General features: G+C 43.4%; 2 protein-coding genes across 5 annotated transcripts; both read right to left on the minus strand.

Moving 5' to 3' along the window:
* Positions 1 to 4,201, minus strand: NPM3 (nucleophosmin/nucleoplasmin 3). Its single transcript, XM_066323700.1, has 6 exons — positions 4,000 to 4,201; positions 2,425 to 2,510; positions 1,608 to 1,727; positions 1,277 to 1,370; positions 740 to 857; positions 1 to 624 (listed from the first exon to the last, which is right to left on the minus strand). The coding sequence occupies exons 1-5, from the start codon at positions 4,184 to 4,186 to the stop codon at positions 772 to 774; spliced, it is 573 nt and encodes a 190-aa protein (XP_066179797.1). The 5' UTR covers positions 4,187 to 4,201; the 3' UTR covers positions 1 to 624; positions 740 to 771.
* Positions 1,699 to 27,739, minus strand: OGA (O-GlcNAcase). Of its 4 annotated transcripts, XR_010744102.1 has the most exons (18): positions 27,258 to 27,736; positions 23,714 to 23,765; positions 23,290 to 23,387; positions 21,943 to 22,073; positions 21,105 to 21,276; positions 20,124 to 20,222; positions 19,698 to 19,982; positions 19,026 to 19,184; positions 17,136 to 17,746; positions 16,572 to 16,746; positions 13,010 to 13,095; positions 12,050 to 12,154; positions 10,445 to 10,530; positions 9,354 to 9,546; positions 8,405 to 8,564; positions 7,538 to 7,726; positions 2,425 to 2,510; positions 1,699 to 1,727 (listed from the first exon to the last, which is right to left on the minus strand). XR_010744102.1 is itself a non-coding variant. In XM_066323696.1 (16 exons), exons 1-16 carry the CDS (start codon positions 27,442 to 27,444, stop codon positions 7,590 to 7,592), a joined length of 2,736 nt encoding a protein of 911 aa, XP_066179793.1. In that variant the 5' UTR covers positions 27,445 to 27,736; the 3' UTR covers positions 5,468 to 7,589. The 4 variants fall into 4 exon arrangements, 3 of the variants coding, with proteins under 3 accessions (XP_066179793.1, XP_066179794.1, XP_066179795.1); XM_066323696.1 differs by lacking the exons at positions 1,699 to 1,727; positions 2,425 to 2,510 and having other exon boundaries at positions 5,468 to 7,726; XM_066323697.1 differs by lacking the exons at positions 1,699 to 1,727; positions 2,425 to 2,510 and having other exon boundaries at positions 7,669 to 8,252; positions 27,258 to 27,737.
* Between the last annotated feature and the right edge of the window lie 190 nt (positions 27,740 to 27,929).

Genomic DNA, 27,929 nt, shown 5'->3' on the forward strand with positions numbered 1-27,929 from the left:
TGACCTTTTTTCAGACCTGATGCCTGAGAGATCTTTATTGAGTGTTAAGAACAGTTCTTTACAATGCAGATTGACCCAGAACCTCCCCCAAATCAGACAGGCTGTGAGCTCCCACCCCAACATAACTGCAGTCGAGAACAGAGCCTGGGCCCCACCTTCACACTTTCAAGTATATAAAAAACACCAAACTGTGAGTAAGCAAAAGCAAACACATTAGAATCAGTGAAAGTGCCTGCCCCACAGCTGGCTTTACATCCATCTGCTGGAGAAGGGGCCAGGACTGAGTATTTCCACAGCCAGGGAACGGGGGTGCAGAGAACAGAGGTCCAGGATAGCAAAAAGGCACAGGGTAAGTAAGGATCACCTCCTCCATCCCCAACTCCCAGAAATGGGATCAGGGACAGGGGATATACCAGCAGCATCCATCCAGTTTTGGGATCACCCTCCCAGGGCTGTGTGAAAGGAGACCCTCAAGTGCTGGGAGCAGCCCCTGCTCCCCAAAAAGTTAAAACTGTGTTAAAAAACCCCAAACAAACAAACAAACAAAAAGGCAGCAAATGTTGAGGTCCTGGCAACAGGTATCCAAGGTAAAAACCATCCAGGGAGAGAAGTCCCAGTGAGTACCTAGGGGAAGAACCAGGTTGAGACCAGCAGACATCAGCAGCACGTTCCACCCACACTTGCCATACCAGTATCAAAGCCACCCAGATCCTTCCTCCAAGGCAGCCTGGCCCCTCACCTTGCCTGGAGACAAGTTACTACTTCTTCCTTCTATTTCTTGGCTGGCTTAATAGGAGGAAGGTCCTCCTCATCCTCCTCAGACACATCGTCCTCTAAGGAAGCATCTTCCCTGTGCACTGGGACACACAAGTAACTGTTACTCACCAAAGTATGTCAGTGCAAACACAACTGGCCCACAAAGCACCCCAAGAACAGAGCAGCCCAAGAGCTCTAAAGAAGCTTTCACAGCAACTAACAGTGGGAAACGAGCAGCATCCCAATTGAAGGGAGGTCTCAGAGGGGAATGGTGACAGATAGACATGAAAAAAGGGGACAGTTTGAGACATCCACACCCCTTTTCCTATGCAAGGCCTTATGGTAGGGAAGGAATCCCTGCACTAAGATGGCCCTGGGGAGCCAGCACAAAGGAGGGACAGAGCATGCATACCAGGTAGCACCCAGTGCATCTCCCAGTGGCTCCCTGGCCACTGTGGACACTGGAGCTCCTTCATACCCCTCACTCCTCCCAAGCTTTTCCCCACCCTTCAGGCCTTACTGATCCTGTGCCAGCCAGCGAGGTGCACTGGGCCAGAGCCTGCTGCCAGGCGAAAGGTCACTGGAGGCTGCAGCTTGAAGTTGTCCAGACTCAGCTGCAAAGAGCAGAGACAGAGCTGAGTTAGGGGCAGAGGCAAAAAGCAGAATATCCTGTACTTCCCAGTAAAGCACCTGGCCCAGTTAAACATGTCCATCTGAGGGCACGTGCAGCCAGGCCAAGGGAACCCCGGGCATTTGCTTGTTTGTGGATCCTAGATCAGGATCCACAAACATCCAGAGCTGTCCTGTTCCCTGCAGAGATTCACTCCCAAGTCTTCAAACCAGCCTCTTACCAAGGGCTGGCATGACAACTTCAGATTGGCCACAGGCACAGCGATCTCTTGGTTCTCGTGGTTTCGCCCAACAACTTCCACCACATTGCACTCATCCTTGGCACCATCAGTGAGGCAGACCTGGGTAGGAGTGGAGATTGTGAACAAATGCTCTCCCAAGGGACACATCTGGGACAGCTGGAGCTCTCCACAGGACAAGTAACCCACAGCAATGCTACCAGCCCAGATGTCATGCAAGGTGTGGGGATGCTGCTCCACAAAACAGGAAGAGCACTGAATAACCCCATAGCAATTGTCCCGATTGCTCCAGAGAGGGCTCTGTGCCTTTCCCAGCTGCAACAGCTGTTACTGCAGTCTCCTAAGGGACGGCACCTGGACTGCATTTTCTGCTGATCTGATCCACGCCAGCAGGTTCTGTGCTCCCAGGATAGAAAAGATCCCCAGGGAAAGCCAGGAATGAAGCCCTGTAGCTATTTGGGCTTGGAGAGCAACAAGCCAGAGACCCAGCAGGTGTGAATCTGGTGTGAAGCTCCAGCAAGGTCAAATACAAAGGAAAAGTATTTTTCTTCACCACCTGCCTGGAGCATTCCCCTACTCAGCAGTCTCCTGCCACCACAGGCTTTGCACAAGCACCTCCGTATGATGGATGAACGTGACCACTCTGTGTCCTGCCCTGAGAGCAGCCAGTCCTGGGACCTCAGCCAAGGGAGCCCCTTGATCCAGCCCAGCCAAGAAAGGAAGATGAGCCTGGGAAAGGGGCATAAGGATATGACGACTACAGGAGAGAACAAGCACAGTTAATTCACATTTCTCTTACCACAGACAGTGCTAAAATGTGGTCAGAGTCATCTTCTTCATCCACCTGAAATGTGTAGGATTTGGTACTGGCAGTCAGCTCACAGCCTAGGAGGAGGAGATTAAAAAAGCAGTAGCAAGCATTAGCAACACCAGTCACTACAGGCAAAGAGTTCTGAGGGGGAGTCCTGGCCAGGCATGCATATGGCATCCCTAAAACTCTTTATTTTCTCGTGTGAGGAGCAGAGTCAGACCAGGGCACCCTCGACTCCAGGGTCACAGAAAACTACACACCTGTCTCTGCACCATATAGGGACAAAACCTGGGGTCCCCAAAGTGGGCTGCCATGAAGCAATGCCCACAGGCACCCAAGGTTCCCAACCACTGTTAGAGCAAGGTTCTTCCCCTCCAGAGAGAACAGGCAGGGCACACCACTGCTGGAAACAGGAGGGAGCAGACAAAACTGTGACTCTGCTCATGCCACTGTAGTCGCCCAACTTTTTCCTGGATGGGAGTCTGGTGCAGAGACTGGAAGCAGAGCGCCAGACCTGAATGATGAGGCATAACCCAAGGGGAGGATGCCAGGCCGAGCTGCAGGGAGCTGGAGTCCCTCAAGGTAAGTTTTGAGAAATATTTTATTACATACTTCTTCAGACAGTTACAAAAACAAGGGAGATGCGTAACTTAGTCCTTCGTTCTTAAGATCAGGATTCGGCCGACCAAAGGGAGCGACAAAACTGCCCTGAGCGTGTTGACTTACTGCGGGATGATTCACCAATGTGAGGTTGATCGGAAAAACACAGAGCTGAGCCCTGCATACCAGCGGTGGCATTTCCAATGGAGAGGAATCAGCCTTCACGAGCGCAGCCCGGGGCAGGACCTCCTTCCTTCCCATGGTTATATATTCAACTTACCGAGGGAAGAACCAAAGTCCAGGTACATAAAAGGCCCGGGGAGCTGGAACTCCGCTCCCCGCTCAGGGCTGCCCTGCCCGCACAGCCGTCCACGTGTGGCGGCGCTGCCAGGGCCCGGCGACAGCCCGCCCCGAGAGGAGGGACACGGCTCCGCCGCCCTGCGCCCACGGAACGCTGACGTGGGAGCGCGGGGGATGAACCCGAGGAGCGGGAGAGGCCGGCGTGAGCCGGGGCTGCCAACCCACCGCCCCATTAATCCCAGTCCTCTAAAGCTGCCGGAACACCAAGACCCCACGCGGCTCCCCCCACACCGACCGGGTCCCTCAGCATGTGCCTGTTGCCTTCCAAGTGCGGTCATACACGTGTCTCTCCACACCGCGCTCCCTCGGCACGGAAATGCCCTCCACGTGTCTCTCCATAACCGCGTGTCTCCCTCGCCTTCTTCCCCCTTACAATGTCTCTGCTGCCCCCAGTCCTATTGCCCCCACACGTGTTCCCCCCACCCACACGTGTACTTCCAACCTCCACGCCGTCTCCGTTACTCACCAAAGTCTCTTTCTGCCCCGTCTTTCTCCTGCCCCCCAGTTCTCTCTCACCCTCCTCGGTCTCTCTCACCCCCACACCCCCCGCCCCGTTAGGCACCTCCCGAATGCAGGGGCCCGTCCGTCCCCGGGCCCGCTCACCGAAGAGGACGCTGCCGGGGCAGGGGGGCCCGTGCGGCTCCATGAGGCGGCGGCGCTGGCAGCGGCACTGGGAGCGGGGCGGGCCGCGCAGCGCCGTGCCGAGCCGAGCCGCCCCGCCCTGTGCCCGCCCCCGGGGACCGAGCCAAAGGGTCCTGCGGCAGCGCCCCGCGCCCTTTAATTCGGGCATTTCCTCCGCAGAAGGCCCTTGAGCGTTTACTGACCCCAGCACCAGCTGTGGAAACGCCACAGCGGAATAACGGCCCTTACTAGCGGCTCACCCACCGCAGCAGCCGCCCCAGCACTGGGGAGGAGATACGGGGCACCTACAGAGCCAGGAGGCTGAGGGCATAGAGAGGGGGACTGGGGGGACAAGAGGGTGACAAGGATGGAGGGAGGGCCACAGCGGGAGGGACCTGCTCATCTCTATCCCTTTAAGCATGGGCAAGAGCAGCGTGACCTGACACTGGGGACTGCAGCACAGGAACGCTTGAGTGCAGAAGGCATCATCCTACTTCAAAATCAACAGCAAGCAGGAGAGGGCAGGGCTGGCCTTCCAAAGCAGAAAGGGGAAGCAGTCTGCTTGATGCTGCAGAGGGGCAGCCAAATTAAAATAAACCCCACTAACAGAGAGCTCACACTGCATTCTGGGGACGAACCTGGCTCTGCTCCCACCACAGAGACTTCTGCTAGCTAGCCACTAGCTTTGCTCGAGCTGGAGGACGCTCAAGAAAAACCTGGCTGAAGAGGTTTGAAAAGCTGAACCAGGTTCCAGAAAGAAGCAAGCAGCAATGAATGGTTACACAAGCACGCCCATGTGCTTCTCAGCAGCTGCTCTGCGCAGCCACCTGACCGGACCTGACCTGTCTGCAGCCACCACCCTGAAGCGACAGAGGCAGGAGCATCCACTGCTGCATTATGCTCCCTTAAAGGAAAAGAGTCTGGTGCAACATCAGAGCCCAATCCCTTTTCCCAGGCCAAGATATGTTGTACAGAGATAAGTCTGTCATAACCTCATGAAATGGGCTCTAAGAAAACAGTCACCTACGTGCAACATGTTACTCATTTTAACACAGAACATTTACTGGGCCAAGAGAAAAGTTTTCACCTGCTAATTTCCGTGCTTGGTTTGTGTGTTATCCTGTTCTCCACACTGCACAGCTTCTGAACCACACCACCAGTGCACCAGGTGGACAAATTCTTGTGAAGTGACCTTAGGAAACAGCTGCTTTTTATACCCCTGGCCCATCCCTTTGCTTAGCTGTCACTCTAAGCAGGAAGCTACTTGCTTTAGGGTATCTCAGTATTGATCTTCCCAAGTCAAATTTTGTGGATGTACTTTTGCCAAGGCCAAAACCAGACACAAGTTTCTGACAGCTGATCCCAAGGGCATCAAACATAGTGTGATGTGATGTAATGTACATTGCTGAACCACTTCTGGTTGTGGACCAGCTCATACACAAAACACGCATTTATTGACATTCACTTCTCAATTTTTATTCTATTTCTCGCATGGTCTTCAAATACAGTTTTACAGGTCTTTTTCTGCTACAGATACTGTTGATCTAAAACAGATTAATGAAAGTGGCATTCCAACCTTAATGAAAATTCATAACCATGAAAGATATGTCAACATATCACTTTACAATCCTAGAATGATGGTATTGGCCTGAACATTCCATAGGCTTAGACAATTAACTTCTATAATAACAAATTCATAGGAAGAGAAAATGTGGCAACTCCTTAAAAGCCAAGAAATAAGGCCACAAGCATCCTATGCTGTAATGTTATGCATCCAGATAAAATAAATTGAGTCTGGTATTAATGAAGAAACAAAACTCTCCCACCTGGTAAATCAAGGTATCAGCTACTCAACATGCACTCAAAGCTGTATAAAAACTAGTGGCATTCAGCTCGGACTTAATGAAATCCCACAGCACAACCCCATACCTCTCTCTAAAAATGAAATGAATTTGTTTCAACTTAAATACTTTGCTACCGCATTAAAAATCATTCACATTCTGCAAAGGAAAAAAAAAAAAAAAACAACCAAAAAAAAACCAAAAAAAGAAACATCTTGCACGTGACTGCACCAGAAGGCCAAACACAGCATTTCCTTACAGGTTGCAGAGAGCATTACTGCAGTCTTAATGCCATTCATTACAGGTTGCAAATCAACTATGCAGCTGGAGGCTTGTAAGAGCAACCAAGCTTCCTTTGTGCATCACTGAAAAAAACCCCAGGAAAATTTAAACGTAAGATATAGACAGCTGATGGCAGCAGGTGGAAGAAACAAAGTACACCAAAGTGCACACCATTGTCCAATCACCTGTCTGGGACACTGGAACTGCTGTGAAATACCATTTCCATTAATGAGCCAACTGCCTGACTACCAGGTCCCATACGACACCGGTTCCATCCCATCACCACACATGTCCATCCTGGGCAAAAACATTAAACTCTTAGAACATTTAAAAGTAGATAACCATTTAAATAATGTGTAAAAATGTGCTTATTGTGGCATTTTTTATAGAAAAGTTATTTGATACAAATGTGCAGGACTTGAAGACCCTGATTTAATCAAACTAGTACGAACAGGCTTTGAAACATGGTGACTCTTCCAAGGACAAATTCCAGCTGTGGGCCAGCTCTCTCTCCCTCTCACCATCTTTCATCCATAATCCCATGCGAACATTACCAAAATTAACGGGTTCAGCAAAGCATCCTGTGAATTGCTGTTTCAGTCCCAGGAGAATGACACCCTCAAGAGTGACAAACTGCTATCTGAAGGAAGGGTCAGTGGGATCTGCTCCCCTTTCCCAAGATGGTCAGTTCCTAGCCCTGGATATGAGGCACAGTAAGAAAGGTCAGTGCTGAGGACAGACTTGTTCTCGATTGTGGTTTTAGGTTTTTCAAAAGTGCTGTCTTGGACCTATACCATTTCACTTTTCAAAAGAAAAAGTTACAAAAACCAGTAAACAAAAAGTTACTCAGCATACAGCTAAGTTTATATACACTGAGATTTACATATTTGTCATTGAGTGACTTCTGCCACAGACCACTGCACATTTGTCCCTAACAAAACACAAAGCTTGAACCAATGGTCATTAGAAGTGACAACGGGTCATTGCTTTATCAACAAGCGTAAAGGTAGTAAAAAATAGAACTGTAACTACTTATCTTTAAAAATGCTGATTGACACAAGCAATCCCTCCTATTTCTGAAACTCCCAATTGCTCTATGACAAAGAAAAACCTGGCATTCTGCCAGAGACCAATTTTCTGTTGACACTTGGAACACAAAGAACTGTCATCAACCACAGCACCGACTGAGAGGGATTCCTCTGAGAAGCTATAGCCCATGCAAAATTCCTTGGCACTTCACACAGGACCAGGAGAGGATAAGGTTTTCAGCAGCATTATCCCCTTCCAACAAATTACAGTCTGAATGTGTGATGGGTGATTTTCGCATAGCCCCTTTTACCAAGCTGGCTTATTGCTGGCTTTGTGCAGTTAGACCATATGAAGATCCCCACCACTACCTGCCCAGCTGTTAAGGGTCTACAGTACTGGAACAGTTCACTGTCAAGCACTTCAAAGGCTTCTTCCAAGGATAACAACATCCTTTGGAAATCCTTCCATTTTAGCAATCTCAAAACAACCGAGCTTGCTGTAAAATTCCAAGATTCTTTTATCATCTGGTCTCACTTCACAAAAAGCCCCACGGGAGCCTGAAGAAGAAAAGAAAAGAAACAAAATATTGTAGGATAGGAGTTACTGTAAGAAGCACAGACCTAAAATATTACTAGAGGTGATTTTAGCAGGTAAATCAGTGATCCAATTCCACACAGAGCATAGTGCCCAAGAGCCCAGATTTATGGTAGCACAGCTGACCATTCCCCAATGGGACTGCACACTGCAGGCGTCCATCAGCCAAAACAAACCATCTGTACACCTTTCACTGCACACAAAAATATCTGATGTTGGCTCCAAACACAGCATTGCAAGAGGGCATCAAGTGGCACGAAGGAACAGTGAGTGTGGGGTGTGCAGTCAGGGCAGGCAGCCAAGCACTTCCCATACTGAAGGTATGGTAATTACCCATCAGTGCAGACAGCCAAACTTGAAAAAGCATCATTACCAATGCCAGCAGGGAAAATATAGACTTTAGTGCAGTGTTCAAGATGTAAAGATATGTGCTCTCAGTGCCAAATTGCTCCCTCAGTTCTGCCCATCTTCTAATTTACCAAATAATGGCTAAAATGAAAAGCTCCTTTTTCAAGGAAGCAGCAGAAGTTAACTATTCAAAAGCTTTTGTCATTATTTATCCAAATCTTCCCAAGTTTGCCTTGCACCCTAGAAATTACGTGTAGTTAGGGAACAAGGAATTCCAAGCGCAAGAAACTTACCATTAGCCTTTAGAGAAGAGAGCAGGCAGGCCATCATACTTTTGGCCACACTTGGATCTGTAACTTTTTTGTGGATATCAATCTTTATCAAAGACGGAAAGTTAGCAAGGAATGATTCAGGCAATACTTCTTGTTCTTCATGGAAGCTTAGCATTATTTTCTGAAAAGAACATAGGAAACAGGTATTTAATAATTATCCAGCTTTTCATTTTCATTCATCCTTATCAGGGGAGACTGCTTTGCTCATGGAGTGTACCTCTAAACCAGCAGGCTTTTCAGCTACACCTCTGATGGCCACTCAGCTCCTCATCTGCTGAATTGCTGTCTGTACTCTAGATAAAAAGACTGGCTAGAAAAGCTTATCAGACCATCAAAGGAGGCATGCAAAGCTCCTTCTCAGTGACCCTTACTTCAAGTGGAAGAAAACATAAACCAACACATAACCAGGTCTGTGCACAAATACACTTCATTTCTTTGGTTTTTAATGGGCAGGTTTAGGTTGCTTTGCACCATTTACAGCTGTCACACTCCACAAATAGCTCACAGATTTTCACACCAAAACCAAGTACTCTTGAATTTGTTTTCTGTATTTAAACTGATGTGACTTTCAGTGCTCTACCTGCAGTGTGGGGAAACTAATACTGCATTTTGCAGAACAGAGCAGGAGCAATACTTGATTTTCAAAATGTAATTTGCTCTAGATGAAAGTGCTTTACATTTACTGCACTGATTACTACTAAAGTACACCTCATGGTTGTATTACACCACACAGCTGTATCTGATTGGCAATGAATAATTTTACTGTCTCCTTCTGATACATCAGATGTTTTAATACATGCTCAAAGTCTTCAGAAAGGTGCAAGAACTGAATTCCATGTGAGCTCAAAAAACAAAGATCCAGTTTGGAAAGACTTCAGCATACAGTTCTGATCTCACAGGTTATACCAACCTCTGCCTCAGATAGCTCCTTGTCACTATTTGGTTTAGTATATTTTTCTTGCATGAAAGGGATCCAAGACATTTTGCATTTCTTAATGAAGGGAGTTACATCAACTGTTCCCAAAGCATAACCACATATGCCATCCTCGTCTTCTAAGACAAAGCAGTAATCCAGGCTGAGGGTGAGCAGACCTCCAACTAACCTGCAGAAAAAGAAGTGCAAATTCAGTAAAAAGAAGGTCAGTTTTACCAAGTATGCCCTTCAAGTACCACAGAGGAGACTCCAGGGTCAACCAGAGAAGTGAGTCCTTCATTCATGGAATTAGTTCCAACAAAGCACTAAACTAACTCATCAGCTGTCAAAACTCAGCTACAAGCAACATCTGCACCTGAAGTTTCCACAGTTTAATTCCATACACACTGCTCTCAGCTTTTGCTCTTAGTTGTTCTGCTGCCATTATTTCCTTGCTTTCATAATTTCCTTTGGGTATTGTTTGATACCAGTTACATATCCTTTCTTAACTGCCTTCCTGTCACTCAAAGCAGAGTCTCTATAAAATTCTATCTAAATTAAACACCTGAGACAATAAAAAAAATCCACGTAAAATAGTTCATTTTATAGCTCAGATTTAATGCCCCATTTTTTTATAACTTCACCTATCATTGCACATCCTTTTAAAAACTTGGTACATGTATTTCAGAAAAAACTTGGGGTACTTGGCTGGGGGACTGCACCTCAAAAACTACAGTAGGTCAGAAAAAATATCAGAGGGTAACTACAGACTGTGGACACTCTCATGATATACTTTCACGGAATCTGAAATAAGACACTGTGATGCACAGGTTTCATAAGACAGAGGTTTCAGCTAAATCTATTTTCTAACAGCTCACAACAGGTGACCAGCGCATGAACTGAGACATAAAAGTCAACAGTCTCTTCAGGAAACCAAAATCCCAATTTCCTGAGAGTAAATTATTTTATCTACTTCAAATGTTCTTTGTATTCTTCCCACACACAATTCTAAAAATTCAAGTTAAATACACTATCAGGACTTCATCCTTCTGGACCACCTCTGCAGGACACTTGTTCCTACTACATACTTGTCTCCAATTAAATCTGGTAAACTGTGGAAGGGTTGATCAGCTCCATCAGCATACATTTCTCTGCAGATCTTATATACAGATGCCTAAAAAGAGAAAAGAGATGATTTCAACTCAGCAGTCACATTCAAAAGGGAATATGCCATTCACAGCTATACTGTAACCTAGTACTGACAGGCACTGAGTCACCAGAGATCAAAAGGATCCATCTATGCAAAAGGATGGCATTCTCTCCACCTCTTCCCTGAAAGTAACTCAAAGTTGCCTCCAAAACCTCTGCAGTTAAGTTGAATGGCTGGGAAGGAAAGGCTGGAGGTCAACCTCCTTCTCTTGTAATAGCACAAGATCAATGCTGAGGGTTAGACACTAAACACTCAGTGAAGACCACCACCATTGGTAGAAAGTCCCTTTACAAATGTGAAGGACAGACACATCCTGCACCTTCAAAGGCTTTCACCTGAATCTCTTTAAAAGAGCAAATATGTATCAGTCATATCTTAAAGATTTAAGAAACTTCACCTTTTTTTAACAAAAATGCTTTGCATTTGACATTTCTCTTTCTTCTTTTAATTAAAAGGTAACTCTTCAGAAGAAATAATGTTTATGACTGCATGCTTAGCTGCATCTCTGATTGCTAAGGTGGTTTAGAAATACCAATTCCATTTTCTACAAAAGAAAAAGTCGAGTCCTGCATGAAGGTTTGGAAAAGGCTGCTTTACTGCTTGTGAGAACAGCACAGGACAGAGCTGTCCCAGAAGTGGCAGGAAAAGGAGTCTTCATGTGTCAGCCTCACGTCTAACTGGCTTCAAAGTTAGGACTCATTTGAAATACTGCAAACTCAACCTAGAAACTCCTATTTCATGTCAGTGTACCTACCAACACAAGATTTCAAGCTGCATTAATCCCTACATTGTCTAAACTGCATCCATAAAGTGTCCACTATTGGCCGATACCTCACTTTCAAGTATTCTTCATGCCAAACTTTTTACACTACAGAAAAGGTAAAAAGTACTAATCAATAAGGACTAATAAAAATTTTCTGATTTTAAAGTATCAAACACTCCAAAGCAGTTTTGACAACAATCTTTCAAGACCAGACCAAAAAGCTTCCAACTGTAACTAAAATGATACAAATAACTGAACCATAATCACATTTTTCAGCTCCATTTTGAGATGCAGTATCAACGTTCTGCTTATACAGCTCCGCAAATATCAGCAGGTAGCACAATAACCACTCAAACAGGCATACAGTCACCCTCTAAGGTTAATCCACTATATGTCTCCCTGCTGCAAGAATTCATCTACCAGCTGTGAACAAATTTAACCTGCCTTTCATAAAGAAGGAAGGCACTCACAGATTTAAAAGGGTGAGGGGGTGGGAGGCTGGGAATCATGCTGTGGGTGTACACATACTGTTGCACAGCATGTTGCTGAACCAGAGGCATATCATTTAACCTCATTTCCTGTGAGCTGGCATTTGTGCCTTATGCAAGATATCAAGACACTTGCTTCATTAGGGGAAGAGGGGACTCAACAGTAACCACTGTTGCCACAAAAGGAAGTGCATCACCAACAACAAAAGTGACAAGCATCAAAAGCACTTACCTCATCTTTAGGGAAGTAGGGTCTTATGGTGTACACTTTGGAAGTGGGTGTTAATGGAGGTGGTTGAAAAAAGAGGTCATTTGCCCCATCAATAGGCAGCAAACGCTGTGAAAACAAAATACTTAATATAACTGTATGAACAACAAAACCCATCACTCTTGGGTGTGCACTGCAGACTCCCAAATTAACATTTGCTACTTGCTACCCCAGAAGAAGGTGGGGTTGGTATGCTTTATAAATGCAAAGACCTCATTTGAATAGAATATATCCAATTGGTGTTCTAAAATATGCGATTGAAACAGCACATTAAGAGTCTGTTAATCTTAACTGCTTTAAAAAACTTTTTTACCAATCATATCTACACTAAGAACATAGAATGTCAGGAGGAAAGGTTTGGTCTGAAGAGGGTTAACTGGCCAGAGGAGACGCTTTATCCCAAAAGCAATGCGCTGATTCAATTTGCTGCGCGCAGAGCACCTGTGAGGGGGGAAAAGTATAGCGCCTGAAAAATCCATGAACAAATCTGCACATGGTACAAACAGCGATTCAGGAATATTTGCCAATTGAATTCCTCGCAATAAAGCACATTACAGCGTTATCTCAAGAGGAAACAAAATTTGGATGACAATCCCTTTTGCTCATGGAATTCCCATCGGCAGACAAGCATGCGCGCATTGTGCAATTGCGGGCGCAGGTAAAAATGCTGTGCGACCTGCAAAGAAACAATGTGAAATGTACAACTAAAGCCGCTGCGCTTCGCATGCGCGTGGGACAGGCAGCATCTCCTTGAGAAATTACTGTAGAAAGGGGAGGAAAATTATTTTAAACCAAGCTGTAAGGCTAATGGGCTTTGGACCAGAAAGCCTTCGGCAGACCAATCCTTCCAGACCTCTGATGTGCAACAAAAGGTTTCTCATAAAACAAAGAAAATGTCATTCAGTTGTGAAGTCATATTGATACCTGGAACTCTCCTGCTAGACCACCTCTAAAGGCCCAGGGTTCTTGGTCTCCACTTAAGAACTGTGCTGAAGATTGACTACGACACCCTGTTGAGATCAGATCCAAGCGGAGAATGTTACGAGAAGGGGGATTTCCTGGGTGTCTTACATGTCCAAAAAGCTAACATACACTTGTGGAAAAAGCTCTCTAACTGAGCTAGAATCCAGGGCTTGGGGAAGGGGAGGGGCTGTAATAATGTATAATTTATAAAGCTTTTGTGCTTGCGCACTAATTGTGGTATTCCAGATTTTTGATTACCTGTAACAGACAGGTGAGGCAATTCAGCTACACACTTCATTCTAGACCAGAAGGCATAAGAATGGTGCCATGCAGAACTACAAAGACTTCCCACACGTTTTGTACACTTTTTTTTTTTGCATATTTGTGATAGAAACATTCATTTCATCTGTGAAATTTTGATATCTTGGGAGCTATGTGGGTCAATAGCTACTACCATAAATTTCAGATCAAACAAATACCATTATCACAGCCCCTGAAAAAAAAAATGGACCTTTCTGAAGTCACATTTTAGTACTGATTGTTTCTAGTCTTGTCAGAAAACCAGGACTAGCAATATATGCAAACAGTCTGGAACAGATCAGGCAACCAGGACAGCTATATGAAATAGCATTCTCGCAAGAGACTACACAGATTTACATAATCCAGGCCACACCTTCACAATACTGTTGGCACATTAAAAAGTTAAGACATGTTAACTGGAATTAACTCACAATTTAACAATAAACACATCTTGGTGGCCACTACTAGCTTTGCTTTTTGTATCTGGATTTTTATTCCCACAAGTATAGTGGACGCGCCAGGGACCCTGCTGCTCAACCAGCAACAGCAGGCCCACTGCAGTGCTTAGTTTAAGCTTGCACTTGCTTTAGAAAAGAAGCTTCCATTGGCTGTTTGATTTTTAACACTGTTCTGCCAGTAAGGCACTGCAGCCTTCACAAAGTAACATAAATGACAGCTCTGGAGAGAAAAAAAAGCCAAGCGGTATCTGGAGTGGAGATCTCAATTATATGCCTCGTTTTCTGACAAGAGGAGCAGCGCAAATACTCTTTTCCTTTTGTGGACAGCAATCTACCTCCTGTTCAAGTAACAGTCTCAGATCAGTACAGACAAGTATGTTGTGCTAGTCAGAGAGTCCCAAAGTGTGCCAAGTTTGACATTTATGCAAGATTAAGAATATAGGTTAAATACAAACTACCCTAAGTATGGTAAATTTCAGAAACAATCCAAACACCAGAATTCAAATTTGGTTTACTCCCACATTTTAGAATTCTCATATAAGATATTCTTCCCAAAGAGTTTTAGTCAATAACTTGGAAGACAGTATCTGTCTGTCCTTTGAGACTACTACTTAACTAGCACTTCCAATTATTACAGTAAAGAGCTGTGTGAATGAAGAGCTGTATAAATGAAAAACATAGTTAATGCCTTAGTCGCTGCGCAAATGTGACTTCAGTTCATGCCTGTTGTACATCTAATCTATCTGAGCTGCCTCACAGACAAAACCTTTCCATTTTAATTAATTAATGACGACGCGCTGTGAACATCTGGCGCTGTCCATCCAATAGCAGTAGAAACTTGTGCTGAGGATTCTCCCATCTGTACACAATGGGGAAGAAGACAATAGAAGTCATTAGTAATCCATTGTACTGTACAGTCACACTAATTTAAGGGACTGAATGCTAGCTGGACTTGGGAGGAGAGGTGAAGAAAGTGAACACCCAGTGGACCATTGAGCACACCACTGTGAAAACTAACTTGGTTTGGATTTGTAATGTACTTGACTTTATATAATGGCCTCTCTACAGAAGCACTGTTAGCATAACAGTATTAAACTGTACATGTGAAAAACCCTGAAATTTTTCAACTATCTAATACCAGAGTGAGTACTGGAACAGAACAGTGCCAAAGTTAACAGAGTTCGTGTTTACAGAGTTGGCTTCTACTGTGAACTATTCCAAATATTTGATGCATTTAGAGACTTGAACCCAACTTTACAGGGACACTGAAAATGGTTTCAGCTGAATTTAATACATAGTCTGATAACTCTGAAATGCAGTCTGCATTGAGCCCTCGATGTTTTCAAAGACTACAAGAATCACTGTTCCCTTTATAGAGCTTTGGCCTAGAACTATAAGCAGATTAAGTTATCAAGAAGAGAGCATTCTGTCTAGCTAAAGGTCATCCTATAGCAAGGATAGTAGAGTTGGAGGAGTTGTGTTACACTTAAAAATGCACAAACTAAGGCTTTTAAAACAGCATCAGGTTGTTCAAGAAATGTTAACATACTATAGTGCTGCTGAGTTTTGAGTTTTCCTCCCCCACTAGTTTTCTTCTCTGTGCTTTGCAGAAGGCAGTCTCAAAAGCTCTCTTCTTTATCAACTCTAAGTTTAGAAATCAGATATTTAATAAGCACAAAACACAGGAATTTGTTGGGCACAGACCAAGCTGATGATTTAACAGGTCTTCTCTGTCCCCACTTAAATCTGTCAGTATTTAAGAATATAATTTAAAGACAATCCAAACACTAGGATTAGACCAAGGTTGTGTAATGGTTAGCCACTGTGAGGTTTGTGACGACTACAGAAAGTGTGACTTGAGACCATCAGCTTTGCTGTCTGCTGTGTATGTCAAGCAACTCCACAGCATATTCCTTACAGTTGGATTGAAACCTGAAAGTGAAATGAGGTCACTAGAATCACCCAGGCCATGCTGGTGCTATCTGCCAACTTAGGATCTCCCAAAAATCTTTCAGGAAAAAAAAAAACCAACAAAAGAAAACAAAGAAGAAAGCGCCACACATTAAAAACCAAGCCAAACAAACAACTGTTTGAAGTTCATTTTACATCTCAGACTAAATCTGTCCAGAGAGCTCCACGATTTCCACCCATTACCAAAAACTAAAATATACTTTTTAAAAAAACAAACAAAAAAACCTTTTAAAAAATCAGCAATTTGGAAAGTGTTTAAAGGAAATAATTTTGCACCAGAATAGCCTTATGCTACAGCTCGCATGCGCACAGGGGCTGGGAGGATCACCTTCCTCATGGCCAGGCCCATTGAAAGGTCTGTTGAAGACAGCAATAATGTTATCAGGACAGAGCAAACAGCAGATGGCTGATGTGATCACATTTCGTAGTGTCATTTCCAATCATACAGAAGGGCATCCCAGGAGTTACATGGCATAGTCCAGTGTGCATTCAGTCAAGAGTAAGTTAAAGTCAACACTTACGTGTCAGATGAGATTCAAGTTTCATTAGCCCAAGAAGAAAATCAAGGTCTCCAATCTTAAGCATCCAGCAGACTTCACTTTTAATAGCAAAGCAAACTCACTGCAAGCATTGCTTCAAATAGCAAGACAGGAAAACCTTTAAAACAGGGTCAAACCAGACCCTCTGTCCAAGAAAACACATTTGCCTAATGCTTCAGTTTTCCCCGTGGGCTAATTAAAAGCACACATAAAAAATATGCTATCTGGGATTATAATGGCTCCCAATGCACCTACCTAACCACTGCACAAAAGATTTCACCATTGACATAATACTCTTGATATCCCAGACGTAGGAGTACATGTCATAAAGGATAGTCCTGTTGGCACAATTGGAGAGGCGAGTGAACATGCCCATCACCAAGCTGCACATCTCTTCAAACTTGGCTGCTCTGTTACGCCATTCTTCTATCTATAAAAAAAAATCCACAAGATCAAACACAAGCTCCTAGAGAGGAGAGGTACTCTATGGAGGAAGACTACACAATCCATTACTTCATTTTACCAGAATGGACTGCCATACCACACGTGACTTACAGATATTCTCTATGGCTGTTAGAAAGGAGGTCAGTACAAGGAACATTGGTTAAATGCAGATACAGACTACCTTCACAGCTGCGTGACACTACAGGGCTTAAAACAGTAGATTCCACTGGAGGAATGAAAATTACTGTGATCTGCGGTTCATTATACACTATCCTTCAGGTCCTACAACGTAGAACACCAGTTTCTTTTATAGGCAACAGATAAAATTGCTTGGGATTTTGACATAAAAGGAGAGAAAACAAGATTTGCACTCACTTTTTCAGCATCCTTTCCTTTGCAATTAACACTGACAACACTGCTGTTTGCTCTGAGCCACTGGAATTCCCTCAGCATCTGTGCACCTTTGGGTCCATGTTCATAAGGAAGGTAAAACAAGTCAGCAAGAAGCTGTAAGTCCTCTAAAGTCACTGGTTCTACTGTGTAAAGAGGTTTTTCATTTGGCGCAGGCACAAAATGTTCTTTATTAATTTGCTCATCAGTCTGCATAGGTGCAATGTCACTACCAGAATCTTCCTGCATAGACATCTCTGGAGACTTTGACTCAACTATACTCTCCTTATCCGTATCCATTGGCTTCAGCTCCTCTGCCATCTTGGCTTCAGCAATATCTGTCAGTATCTGGTTTGCATTCTTGTCTGCATCATCTTGCTTTTCCACCACCATGTCCATTGGTTCCTCATCAGATTGCTTCTTCTCCTCCTCCTTGGCCAAGGCCGGGGAGTCACTGCTCAGCGCCGCGCCCTGGCTCATGATGGGCTCCTGGTACACCGTGGTAACCACTGTTGCTGCATTTAAAGAGGATGGTGCCACCAGTGGCCCTACATCCCCTACAGAGGTTTTCGCACCACTGTGGGCCACTTGCCTACCTGATAATAAGAAGAAACAAGTTTAGTTTTCAATATCTACCAACTAAGGTTCAAATCAGCAACTCCTGCAAATGATGGACGATTTTGTTACCACAGCACCCCATCAGCAGAGCTGCCTTTTGGCACTTTGCCTGTTCACTTCTGTCAATGTAATTCTAGCTACTGCCTTGGAGTTTTGCAAATTTCCTTTTCACATAACTGGTAAGCAAAGATAGGATGAAGAAAAAGTTAGGAAAATTATTTAACATTTATGTGCTGCCCAGCAGCATTTTTAACTACGTCATCAGAATAAAAAGCTCTCAAAGCAACTTTTTCACTCTGCATCAACTGACTTGGCAAAGTTTTCTTTGAATATAAAGAACAGTCCATAATAAAAGCTTATTATGATAAGCTGAGGGTTAAATATTTCACATTCAAAACTGTCTTTAACCTGGGGAAAATCGAAACATTCAAAACCTTACCACATACAATCCTGGACAACCTGCTCTAACTCACCCTTCCTGACCAAGGTCATTAGACTCAAGACAGTTCTTCCAACTTGAACTATACCGTGAAAACGGAGAAACACTGACACCTTAATTACTACTCTTCACCCAATGTTTCTGCTGCAGCTGAGCTGTAGAGAGATACAAAACTCTACAGCAGTTCAAAAGCATAAATGCATCAGAGCAGTTAGGAGAACGGGCTCCTCCATTCCATCACCAGTTATCACAGAAAGATGCTCTGATCACCTGAAACCCACACTAGAGAAAAATAATTTTCCTTCATATTCCAAGCTCCCACTGGTACAAAAAAGGTGTACAGTGCTGGAAGGAACTCAGCTGGTTTATGCAGACAAACTCAGGAAAGTAAAACTATCTTAAAACAACTGGAAGAACACGGAGTCTTCAGGACCAGAACTAGTTTTTACAACAATCTAACATCAACTTGGAAAAAAAAAAACCCACTATACTTCCTATTCTCTCAGGTTCCACTGAAGTCTAGCAAGAACTGGGACTAGCAAGGTCCAGACCCTTTCCTGCCTTCTATCAGAAGTGCTAAAGGGATAACACATCAAGATTGCCTCTGTTGATCAGTCAGAGCATCACAAGCACACTGCAGAACATGAAGCATTCTTACTCTTTAATTAAGGTTCCCAATTTACTAAGGCGGAAAATATTTTCAGCTGAAGTGTATGAACTGCCAGGATCTGTAAAGTATCTTTAATCTAAACACAAACACGGAACATCTAACACCATTTTTCTCCACCAGCCCCAGTATGATATCGAACCATACTCACTGCTGTATTGCTGAGGTACTCCAAATTCCTGTAACCATTCTGTTAAGGCCAACTTCAGGGCCATTTGTGGGCTGTAGAGAACATCTGTTTCAATATCTTCATCACTTCCCTCATTTTCCAATTTAATCTGGATCGAAACCGTGCTGTCTTCAGTATCAGCTACAGAGACAAATTTAAATAAGTTACTATGCTAGTTTAATTAAAAATAGCAAAAATGGACAAGACATACAGTAATTCAGGGGCTTACTTCACAAAAAGGACAAGTTACTAGATTCTAATTAGAAAAAAAAAAAAGGAAAATTATGGTCACCACCAATGTCCACATAGAAACCAGCCACTCTGGCATTCAGGTGTCTTCTGATCTGAACTGCTTCTATACCAATGAAACACGTCCATGAACGCATTTCAAATTTGAGCATTAAACTTGCTTTCCAGGAGTGTTAATTACATAACCACAGAAACTTCTCAAGTCTAAGAAATTCTTTGATACCCTGTGCTACATATATACCCCAGGGAAGTCAGTAAAGCAAGATCATTATCTTTCAGGCAACTACCATTTACTTATGGAACAGAAAGGCTAAGTGATCATAAGAAGAGAAAGTTGGTGAGGAAGAGATAAAACCATTAAAAACACTGAGAATTGGTATGATTTATATAGTTAAACATACTTACTCATCACCACATCTTTTCTCACTCCATTCATGTTAGACTTGTACCAGGTCGCAAGTGTGTGAATGGCAACATAATTGGCCTCAAATTCACAGTTTGGATTGGTCAGAACACCCTTCAGTCGAGGGATGAGTTCAGTTGACCGACCCTTGTAAGGCCCAAGAAAAAGCCTTTTTTGATCATAATCATTAGCATGAATGTTATCCCAGATAACTGGTGCCCTCCTGATGATCTTAGAAACTTCTTCAATGGATTCTACCGGAATGTCTTTGGATACAACTTTCGGACCTAAGGAGGAAATAAAATCAGAGGGCTTTGCAAATACTTGAACACTCAAACCCCAAGCAGGTGGACAGGTTATCTTTCTAAATACTTACGAGAAAATACTGAACACCAACAAAATAAAAGAAATCAGCCATCGATCTTTACCTGTCCACAACACTTCAATTCCAGGGAGCAGTTTTTCTCCTACAGTCCGTAGATATGGTGACTGGGCAACATTCGGGTAACAGAAAGTTCCACAGTACTCTGCACAGGAAAAGAGAGAGAATGTCACTGTCATTAGAAGGATGTACACGTGTGACAACACACTCAACTGTCCCACAAACACACTGAGAGAATACCACCCTTAGAAACAAAAAACATTTATAAAATTAATCAAGTAATGCCCAAAAGTCTAAAGTCTAAATAAAAAGGACATTATGAGAGACGCTTACCATAAATATCAGAAACCAATGCCAGAGAATGATTTTAAATTGTTCAAGTGTCAAAATTAGGAAAAAACAAATAAAGTCCATAAATAAAAGGCCAAGTTACAGCAGATAATATTCAAGACAATGAGAAAACCCCAAGACTCATTACAAAATGCAAATACCTAAAAATTTTAACACTGGAACATATGTCTCTAAAGTTAAGGTCTGCAACAGAAGCACAATACTACAGTGTAAGAGGCTAAACTAAAAATAATTTTTGATAAAAAAAGCAACTCTGTGACTAGTGAAGTGAGCAATCTTATTAAAAATAGGAACTAGTGACAGCCGTAGGCACAAGCTACTTCTACTTAAGAAAAAAAATTCTTAGAAACGAACAGCCTGCTAATTCAAGAAGCAAAGATTTCAGTTCAAGTTACGAAAAAATAGATTTTCCTTTAGCCTAATTCTCATCTCAAATTTCTTGAACTGTTCGGTCAAGGTGCCTAACTTGCTTGGCACTGAGCCTTTCAGAGATTTATAAATTTGGAGAAATCTTTGCATACATCTGAATAATCAAACTTTTCTTTGTATGTCAATTTCTTCAACCAACCCCAAAATACTCCTTAAGGCAGTTATTAAATGTTAAACCAGCTTTTCAAACAGTAAGGTAACAGCTCCCTTCCTTTAAGGCTGAAGGAAAGTATTCTGCTCGTTTTACCTGTAGGACAGAAAAGGAATGTGTCTGGTTCTCCTAGATATTGATAAATTTCATTTGTGATTGAGACTTGAGCATGAGCAAAAGAACTGAAAACTTCTTTGTCTGCTGCACACATGTTGTGATCTATATCATCAAAGAGCAGTGCAAAAGATCTGCAGCCAAACTGTGAAACCTAATGCAAGAGACAAGAGCAAAATGTTTAATTTTTTAAATTATTATTGCTTCTTTTAATCAAACTGTAGGATTTTAAAATCAAATCTATGTTAAAGACAGCTATAGGAATGGGGATATAGCGGAAGTAAGACAGATTTTGGTTTCCATTCACAATTAATGCCTGTCTCTGACCCACAGCTCTGCTTCTCTCAAAGATTAGACCTTTAAAGACCTGCAATCTGTTCCAGTTTTAACCATCCAAAGCTGATCTCACAGGATGGACAGCTGGGGAAAAAAAAACTAATTCTGTAACAGCTCTCGGACAAAGGAGAAGAGTCAGTGAGGAGAACAAAGAAGATGAGCATGTCAGGTCTGCGAAGGCATTTATTGTGGGCCAGAATTCTCTACTTTTAGCAGTGCTTCTTGGCTTCAAGATTCCAAAATACCCTGAAGTCAAAAACAGTCTTCGGTATCCAATACAGGATGAGAATTTTTTAAAATCAGAGTTATCACTGGCTCTGCAATGCAACTTAAACATATCCATCAGAATCGGTCAGAGGCACCCAAACTAACACCTGTGCTGGGAAGGTCCAAGAAGCTGATGAGAAGCCCCAAGGGTGAGCAGGGAATTGGAGCTCCCAAATGAAGCAGCAGTGGAACTGTGCTAAGTTTGTGTCATCCTTACCTGGTCCAGCTTGCGTTTCAATGTGGATACCTCCTTAGGATTGGAGAAAGTGATGTCAAGTCCAGGTGAGATTGCATAGATAAATTCTATTTCATGTTCTCGTGCCGCTGATATTAGAGTCATGAGCTGCTCTGGAAATTAAATTAAAATATTTCAGAAGGACTCAACAATTTAAAGAAAAATTCTCAGGCATCATTTAAAGTAAATTATAAAGTGCAGATACTTCTTCTATCATAACCAGAAAAAATAATTGCTGGAATTTCTTGAAACTAGCACAGCAAAGAACACCAAATTATTTGGAAGATTTTTCAGCAATTATGCCAAAAGGAATACAACTGTCCTTGTACTCTCATTTTCCCTGTTAAAATTTTTATGAATATTTAAAATTTTTTCTTTATTTCAACGCTGTGAGACAAATATGGATATAGTCTGTTTCCACAGTACATATATCAACAGTTCTAGAATTATTACTCACTTTTTCCATAAAGTGAGTAATACTAACAATTTATTGCAGTAATATCACCCCATGTGACAGTGGTTCACACACTACTCATATGACTGAAGCCTGGGCACATGAAAATGTGGGGTTTAAGATCACTCTGCAAAAGTAGTTGTTTAATAAAAAAACTTGCAATTGAATCTTTCATAGATCAAATAAAGAGAATTATTTTTAGCATATTTAACGATCTTTGCTGTTATTGGATATTACCTTGCCATATCCTTTAGATTATTTTTCACCATTGATTCAAAAGAGGCCACCAAGAAGGATTATTTAATTTCAAGAGTGTATAATTTTTCCCTTCACCCAAGGAAAACTATAATTGCCTCAGTTTAATAAAGCATCATAAATCTCATAAATACCAGAGGTGGATAAAACAACTCACACTAGCGTGAACAGATGTTTTATGCTCTGACTAAACAAGAGCTGTTTTTCTAAAATGTAATCTTTTCATTGAGACAAGGACTTAATGAATCACATTAAAGGATATGCTATTTGCTCATCAATCTTTTTTGCCCTTTTCTAAAGCAAATATCTTCTACTTCAAAATATGGCCCAGACATTCAAGAGCCAGAGAAGTAAGTCTAAGCAACCTTTCCCATGACAAAAAAGAAATCTTGTAAGACAAAGACTTAAAAGCAGTTGCAGAAATCATCTACAGTTATAGTTAAAAGAAGTAAATCCATGCTTGTTCCAAAGCTTCAATAAACACCTGCAGAGTATTAAAAAGAGGGTGTCACATTTGGGAATGGCTACTGTGATTAAACACACACATGTCTACATAGCCATAACCAATTAATTCAAAAATCTACTTATAGAAAACACAGAGGAGAAATAAAGGCAATTACCTGCTTCCTCCACCGAGTACATTTCTCGCCAAAACATCCTGTGCTTATAGTCATCCTTTGGAGCATACAAGTATGTATTCAGCCCCCACTTCTGAAGCCTAAAAACACAGGAAAAAAAGTCTTTATATAGCCCATAAATTCAGGAATTCTGTGTTTCACTGCATGCTATTCTTTTACTCAATCTAATTTTTTTTTTCTTCACTGAACACTGTGTTATACTATTAAATCACAGTAACTTTGAGCACGAATCATATTGGACAAATTTGGTATATGCAAGATGAAAAGGTGAATACAAATTCCCAAGAACACAAATATTAGGCACAAAGTTGCTCTAGGTTAGAACAATAATTCTTTCCAGACTTAAGTGGAAGTTTATGATTACATTCCAAAGGAATGTGCTGCAGTAAGAGGAAACATGACTTGCCTTCTAAAAAGTTCTTTCCTCTGCTCCATCACCCAAGGTCTTCCATAAAATCCTAAAGGCAACAAGATTAGAATTAGCCAGTTAGATTACGCCTGCTTCATGAAACTTTGTATTACAACCACAATTTTCTTCCTCTTTTGCTACATTTGCCAAAAAGCTTCTCAAAGCAGAAGGGGAAAAAAGAGTTTGGATGAGGAAAGTGTAATAACCTAAACTAATCTAAATTTAAAATGCAATTATAACTTGTTTTATTTCTTATGATCTAAGGTCTTATAATTTTGGCCACTGAAGCAATTAATTTTCAGAATACAAACTGTGTTCCTGAACATATGCCCTTGACAAGTCAAGTCAGCATTATTACAGCAGCAAACCGAACAGTAATAACCTAATTAAACCACCACTCCAGACACCTACAAAATAAATAGATTTGATTTTAAGTTGAACACTGAAGACACTTGAAAATATTCACCAGCTCAAAAATGCTTAATGGGTGGTACAGACTAGGATTTATACACACAGAATATACAAATACATACTGGAGAAGATGATGTGTAATTAAAAAAAATTGCGAGTCAACAAAATGCTTAGGATTTAACTTCTCTTATTCTGTTTAATAGGCTCTTTATCAAAATTAAGTTGTAACCTGATGCTTTACCAGTTCCAGATTTTACAAGCTAATACTATGTCTTGAATAATCATACATAAAAGCATCTACCCAAGTGACTTTAGAGTAGAGTGTACTGAAAGTCATAGAATTCCATGGAAATTGCAACTGCTCCAGGTTTATTCTAATCCTTCCATTCTAGAAACACAATACTTCAAAAAAGCACTCTCAATGCCCTCTTAGTCAAGCCAACTCACTAAGACCTATACAAACAGCTCAACCACAAGTGGGCACTTCAAAACAAAGCTTCAGCTTGCAGGCCATGCAAAGACGAGAGACTAAAATAACATGAAATTTAATAAGCTCTTATTTTCAAATGGCATGGCCACTCAGTGATGAATGATACTACTAATACACAAAGCTCACAAGTCCCCACAGAACACCAGTTCAAAAGGTAAACAGTATCTTCATTTTCAAGGCTATTCACCCTTGTAAATCTGTAAATATTCAGTCTCACTGAGGTCACAACCACCCTTTTACCTTCCAAAACTCCAAACTGATGCAACTGAAGCCATTTTTTATATAGTGTACAATGCTCTTTTAAGAAGCTTAGAGCAAGAGGCTCAAGTTGTAAGAATTATTCTCTCTAAGAGTGATCTCAAACTGCTTTGGCATCACAACGTGGCAAAACTAAGCAACTACTTATCCTCACAACTGCCCAGTGCAACACAGAACAACAAGAGAGCTGAGAGGCCTGAAAACCTCCCAGTTTATGTCACCCAGAAGGAATTTCTTATTTTCACTACAGTTTCCTAACTCTGACTGATACTGCTCTGAGGAAGCTCAGGAACTCACAAAAGAAGTGAAACCTAATGAATATCCACTATGGCCTCTTAACTCATTTACAACACTTTTGCTTTACTTATGATACTGCTGTTTCATACCTACAAACCTAAAGCACAGCATGGCCTGCTATTAAAAAAAAAATCAGTTACCAAAAACTAATTAAATAAGGCTGAACAAAACCGGCTAATCTATAGCAATACTTTTCCATCTGTCACCACATTTCTTAGGTTACTACTGTCACCAGCTGATTACAATTCTTGGATCTTTCTGTCCAACTAAAAAAATCGACCTCGTTTTGTATTACTCCCTCAGGACTGTGTGTCAGGTTAATCCAAAGTCAACAGATCATGCCAAAATACCTCATCCCATTACCATGCTTTCCATCACTAAAAGTCAGGACATCCTAGCGGCAGTGCACCAAAGCTTTGCATTCAGCAATCTCTTAGACTGTATTACTCTGCAAAACAGCAAATTTGATAAGTGGCATACGCTCTTCACATTCTTAAGAGTGCACACCCAGTATTTGACAAATTGCCCTCTGCCTTTTCTACCGAAGATCCAAATTCTCCATCTCAGTGCTCTAATCTCACTACGCCTTAGTCTGTGTTCTACGTCTAAGTATTTATCTACACTTCTGGAGTTAATTCCTGTTTTTCTCTTAACTCTATAATTCCCTTGAGTCACTAATGAGACAGATGTTTTCACTCGTTCACCAAAAGTTTATTTTTCTGCTAGTGGTGGTTTTATGTCTGGGGTTTTTTTTATTTTTTTTGTTTTTTTAAACACTCCCCTATTCGTGTTATTGTCAGACAGGTAACTCCTAAACCGTGTTTGACAGCTTCAGCAGGCAGAGGCCATTTTCTTTATTTTGTACACAGTACACTCAAGAACACCTGCAATAAAATATATGCTGAGGCAACCAACAATGTGACTAACACGACAAGAAAAATGATTATGGTATTCTCAGTGGTTCCAACAGAAACCATGATGAACAAGTGATGTTCCAGGTGTATCAGCAGGAACGTGAGAAAACATGCTGCTACAATCTGTGGTTCTTTCCCCTGTTATGTGTCTCCAAAGCCCTCAATTTGGCATCTACCTTCACAGAACTAAGTCTGTTAGCAAAAGAAGGGCATTTTTCTCTACACTGATTGTATTTAAGCCCTACCAATTCACCTCTCAGAGTCATATTTACAGAAACCAAATTATCTTTTTTTTAAAGATACGAACAGAAAACAGTCTGCAAAGTAATGCAAAAATTGACTTTATCTGATAAACTGCCAGCTCCTCTCTCCATTCCACCTGCTAATTATTTTGTTTTCCTACTGGAAAAGCATTACTCGTACAGAAATAGTAAGAGATCATGGGAAGCAAAGCATTTAAAGCCAATGGGGTTTGCTGGGGATAAACCATTTTTCCTGCTGACTTTCAACCACCTACCTTAACTGACCTGTCAGAAACGCATTACTGACAACTTCAAAAAGTCCCTTAATTCTACAGCTTCAACAACAATTTAAAACTTTTAAGGGTGCAATTACTTTAAAAGACTGAGGACTGTTCTACAACTGCAAGGATAAGCTATAACACTTCAGAGAACAAGATGCATTTAACGCTAATTACTGAGCAGATGTCTATAGAATCACCTACTCAGGACTGAATAGGAGCCTTTGGAGTGCAAAAGGGCACGTACAGCCGAGATAATCGCGCGGTAGTTCTGCTATCTCCCACTTCCCCCTTTAGACACGTACGAGCAAGCGAGCCCCAGCACCGCCTCAGCCGCTCGGAGGAACCATCGGCGCGCTGGGTGCCAGGCCTGCCCTCGCCCCGCCGCCATCAAAGGCGCTCCCCGCTCCGGCACAGGCCCCGGGGGCAGAGGCCCCGCCCGGGAGCTGCGGCTCCTCCCCACCCTGGCGGAGTCCCGGCCAAGAACCGCACGCCACCTCCCCGCCGAGCGGGCTCCTCCGGGCGGGGGAGGAGACGGCGAAGCAAAGCCAGCTGGGACCAGCCTATCCCCGGTGTCCTGCGGATACCGAACCCCCCCGCCGTTCTCTCGCACCCCCGTCCCCCAGGGGAGACTCCTCCGAAAGTTCTCACCTTCGACGACTCCGCAGAGGAAGCGGCGGGAGCCCAGCGCGGTCTCCGTCTCGGTGTCGGTCTCCTCGCCTCCCGGGACCGGCCCTGCCGTGGCGCCCGGCGGCTCTAAGGGGGCGCCGGGCACCCCGGCCGGGTTAGGACTGCCCTGGGGCTCCTCCAGCGCCGCCTGCCCCTCCTTCTGCACCATCCTGCCGCCCGCCGCCAGCGCCGCCGCTCGCTGGGCCGGGCCGAGCCAAGCCGGGTCCCTGCCGTCCCCGCTCCGCAGGCCCTTTGTCTCCGCCGCTCCGGGGCCGCCGCCGCCGCTTCCTGTTTACGGGGCGCTGCGCCTGCGCGGGGAACCGGCCCCAACCGGTCCGCGCCGCTCCGCCCGCAGCCGTCCCGCTCCGAGGGACCGCCGCGGGGACAGGGGTAGCCTCTGCCTCGGCGGGAAGAGAGCGAAGGACGTGGGCGGCCGGGACCGCGCCGGTGGAGCGGGAACAACGGGCTTGGGCGCGGGAGGCTCCTCAGGGAATGAGGCGGGCGGGCGACGCGAGCGATCTGCGCCGGCGCGGGGCGGGGGAGGACGCGCACTGCGCGTGCTCGGCGGGGCCGGCAGCGGGAGGGGCGAGGCCGCGGCGGCCTCAGGGCGCTTGCGCGGGGAGGCAGCGCGCGCCCGCGGCGCATGCGCGAGGG

The sequence above is a fragment of the Sylvia atricapilla genome, chromosome 8 (genome assembly GCF_009819655.1).
Source record: "Sylvia atricapilla isolate bSylAtr1 chromosome 8, bSylAtr1.pri, whole genome shotgun sequence".
Lineage (NCBI taxonomy): Eukaryota > Metazoa > Chordata > Aves > Passeriformes > Sylviidae > Sylvia > Sylvia atricapilla.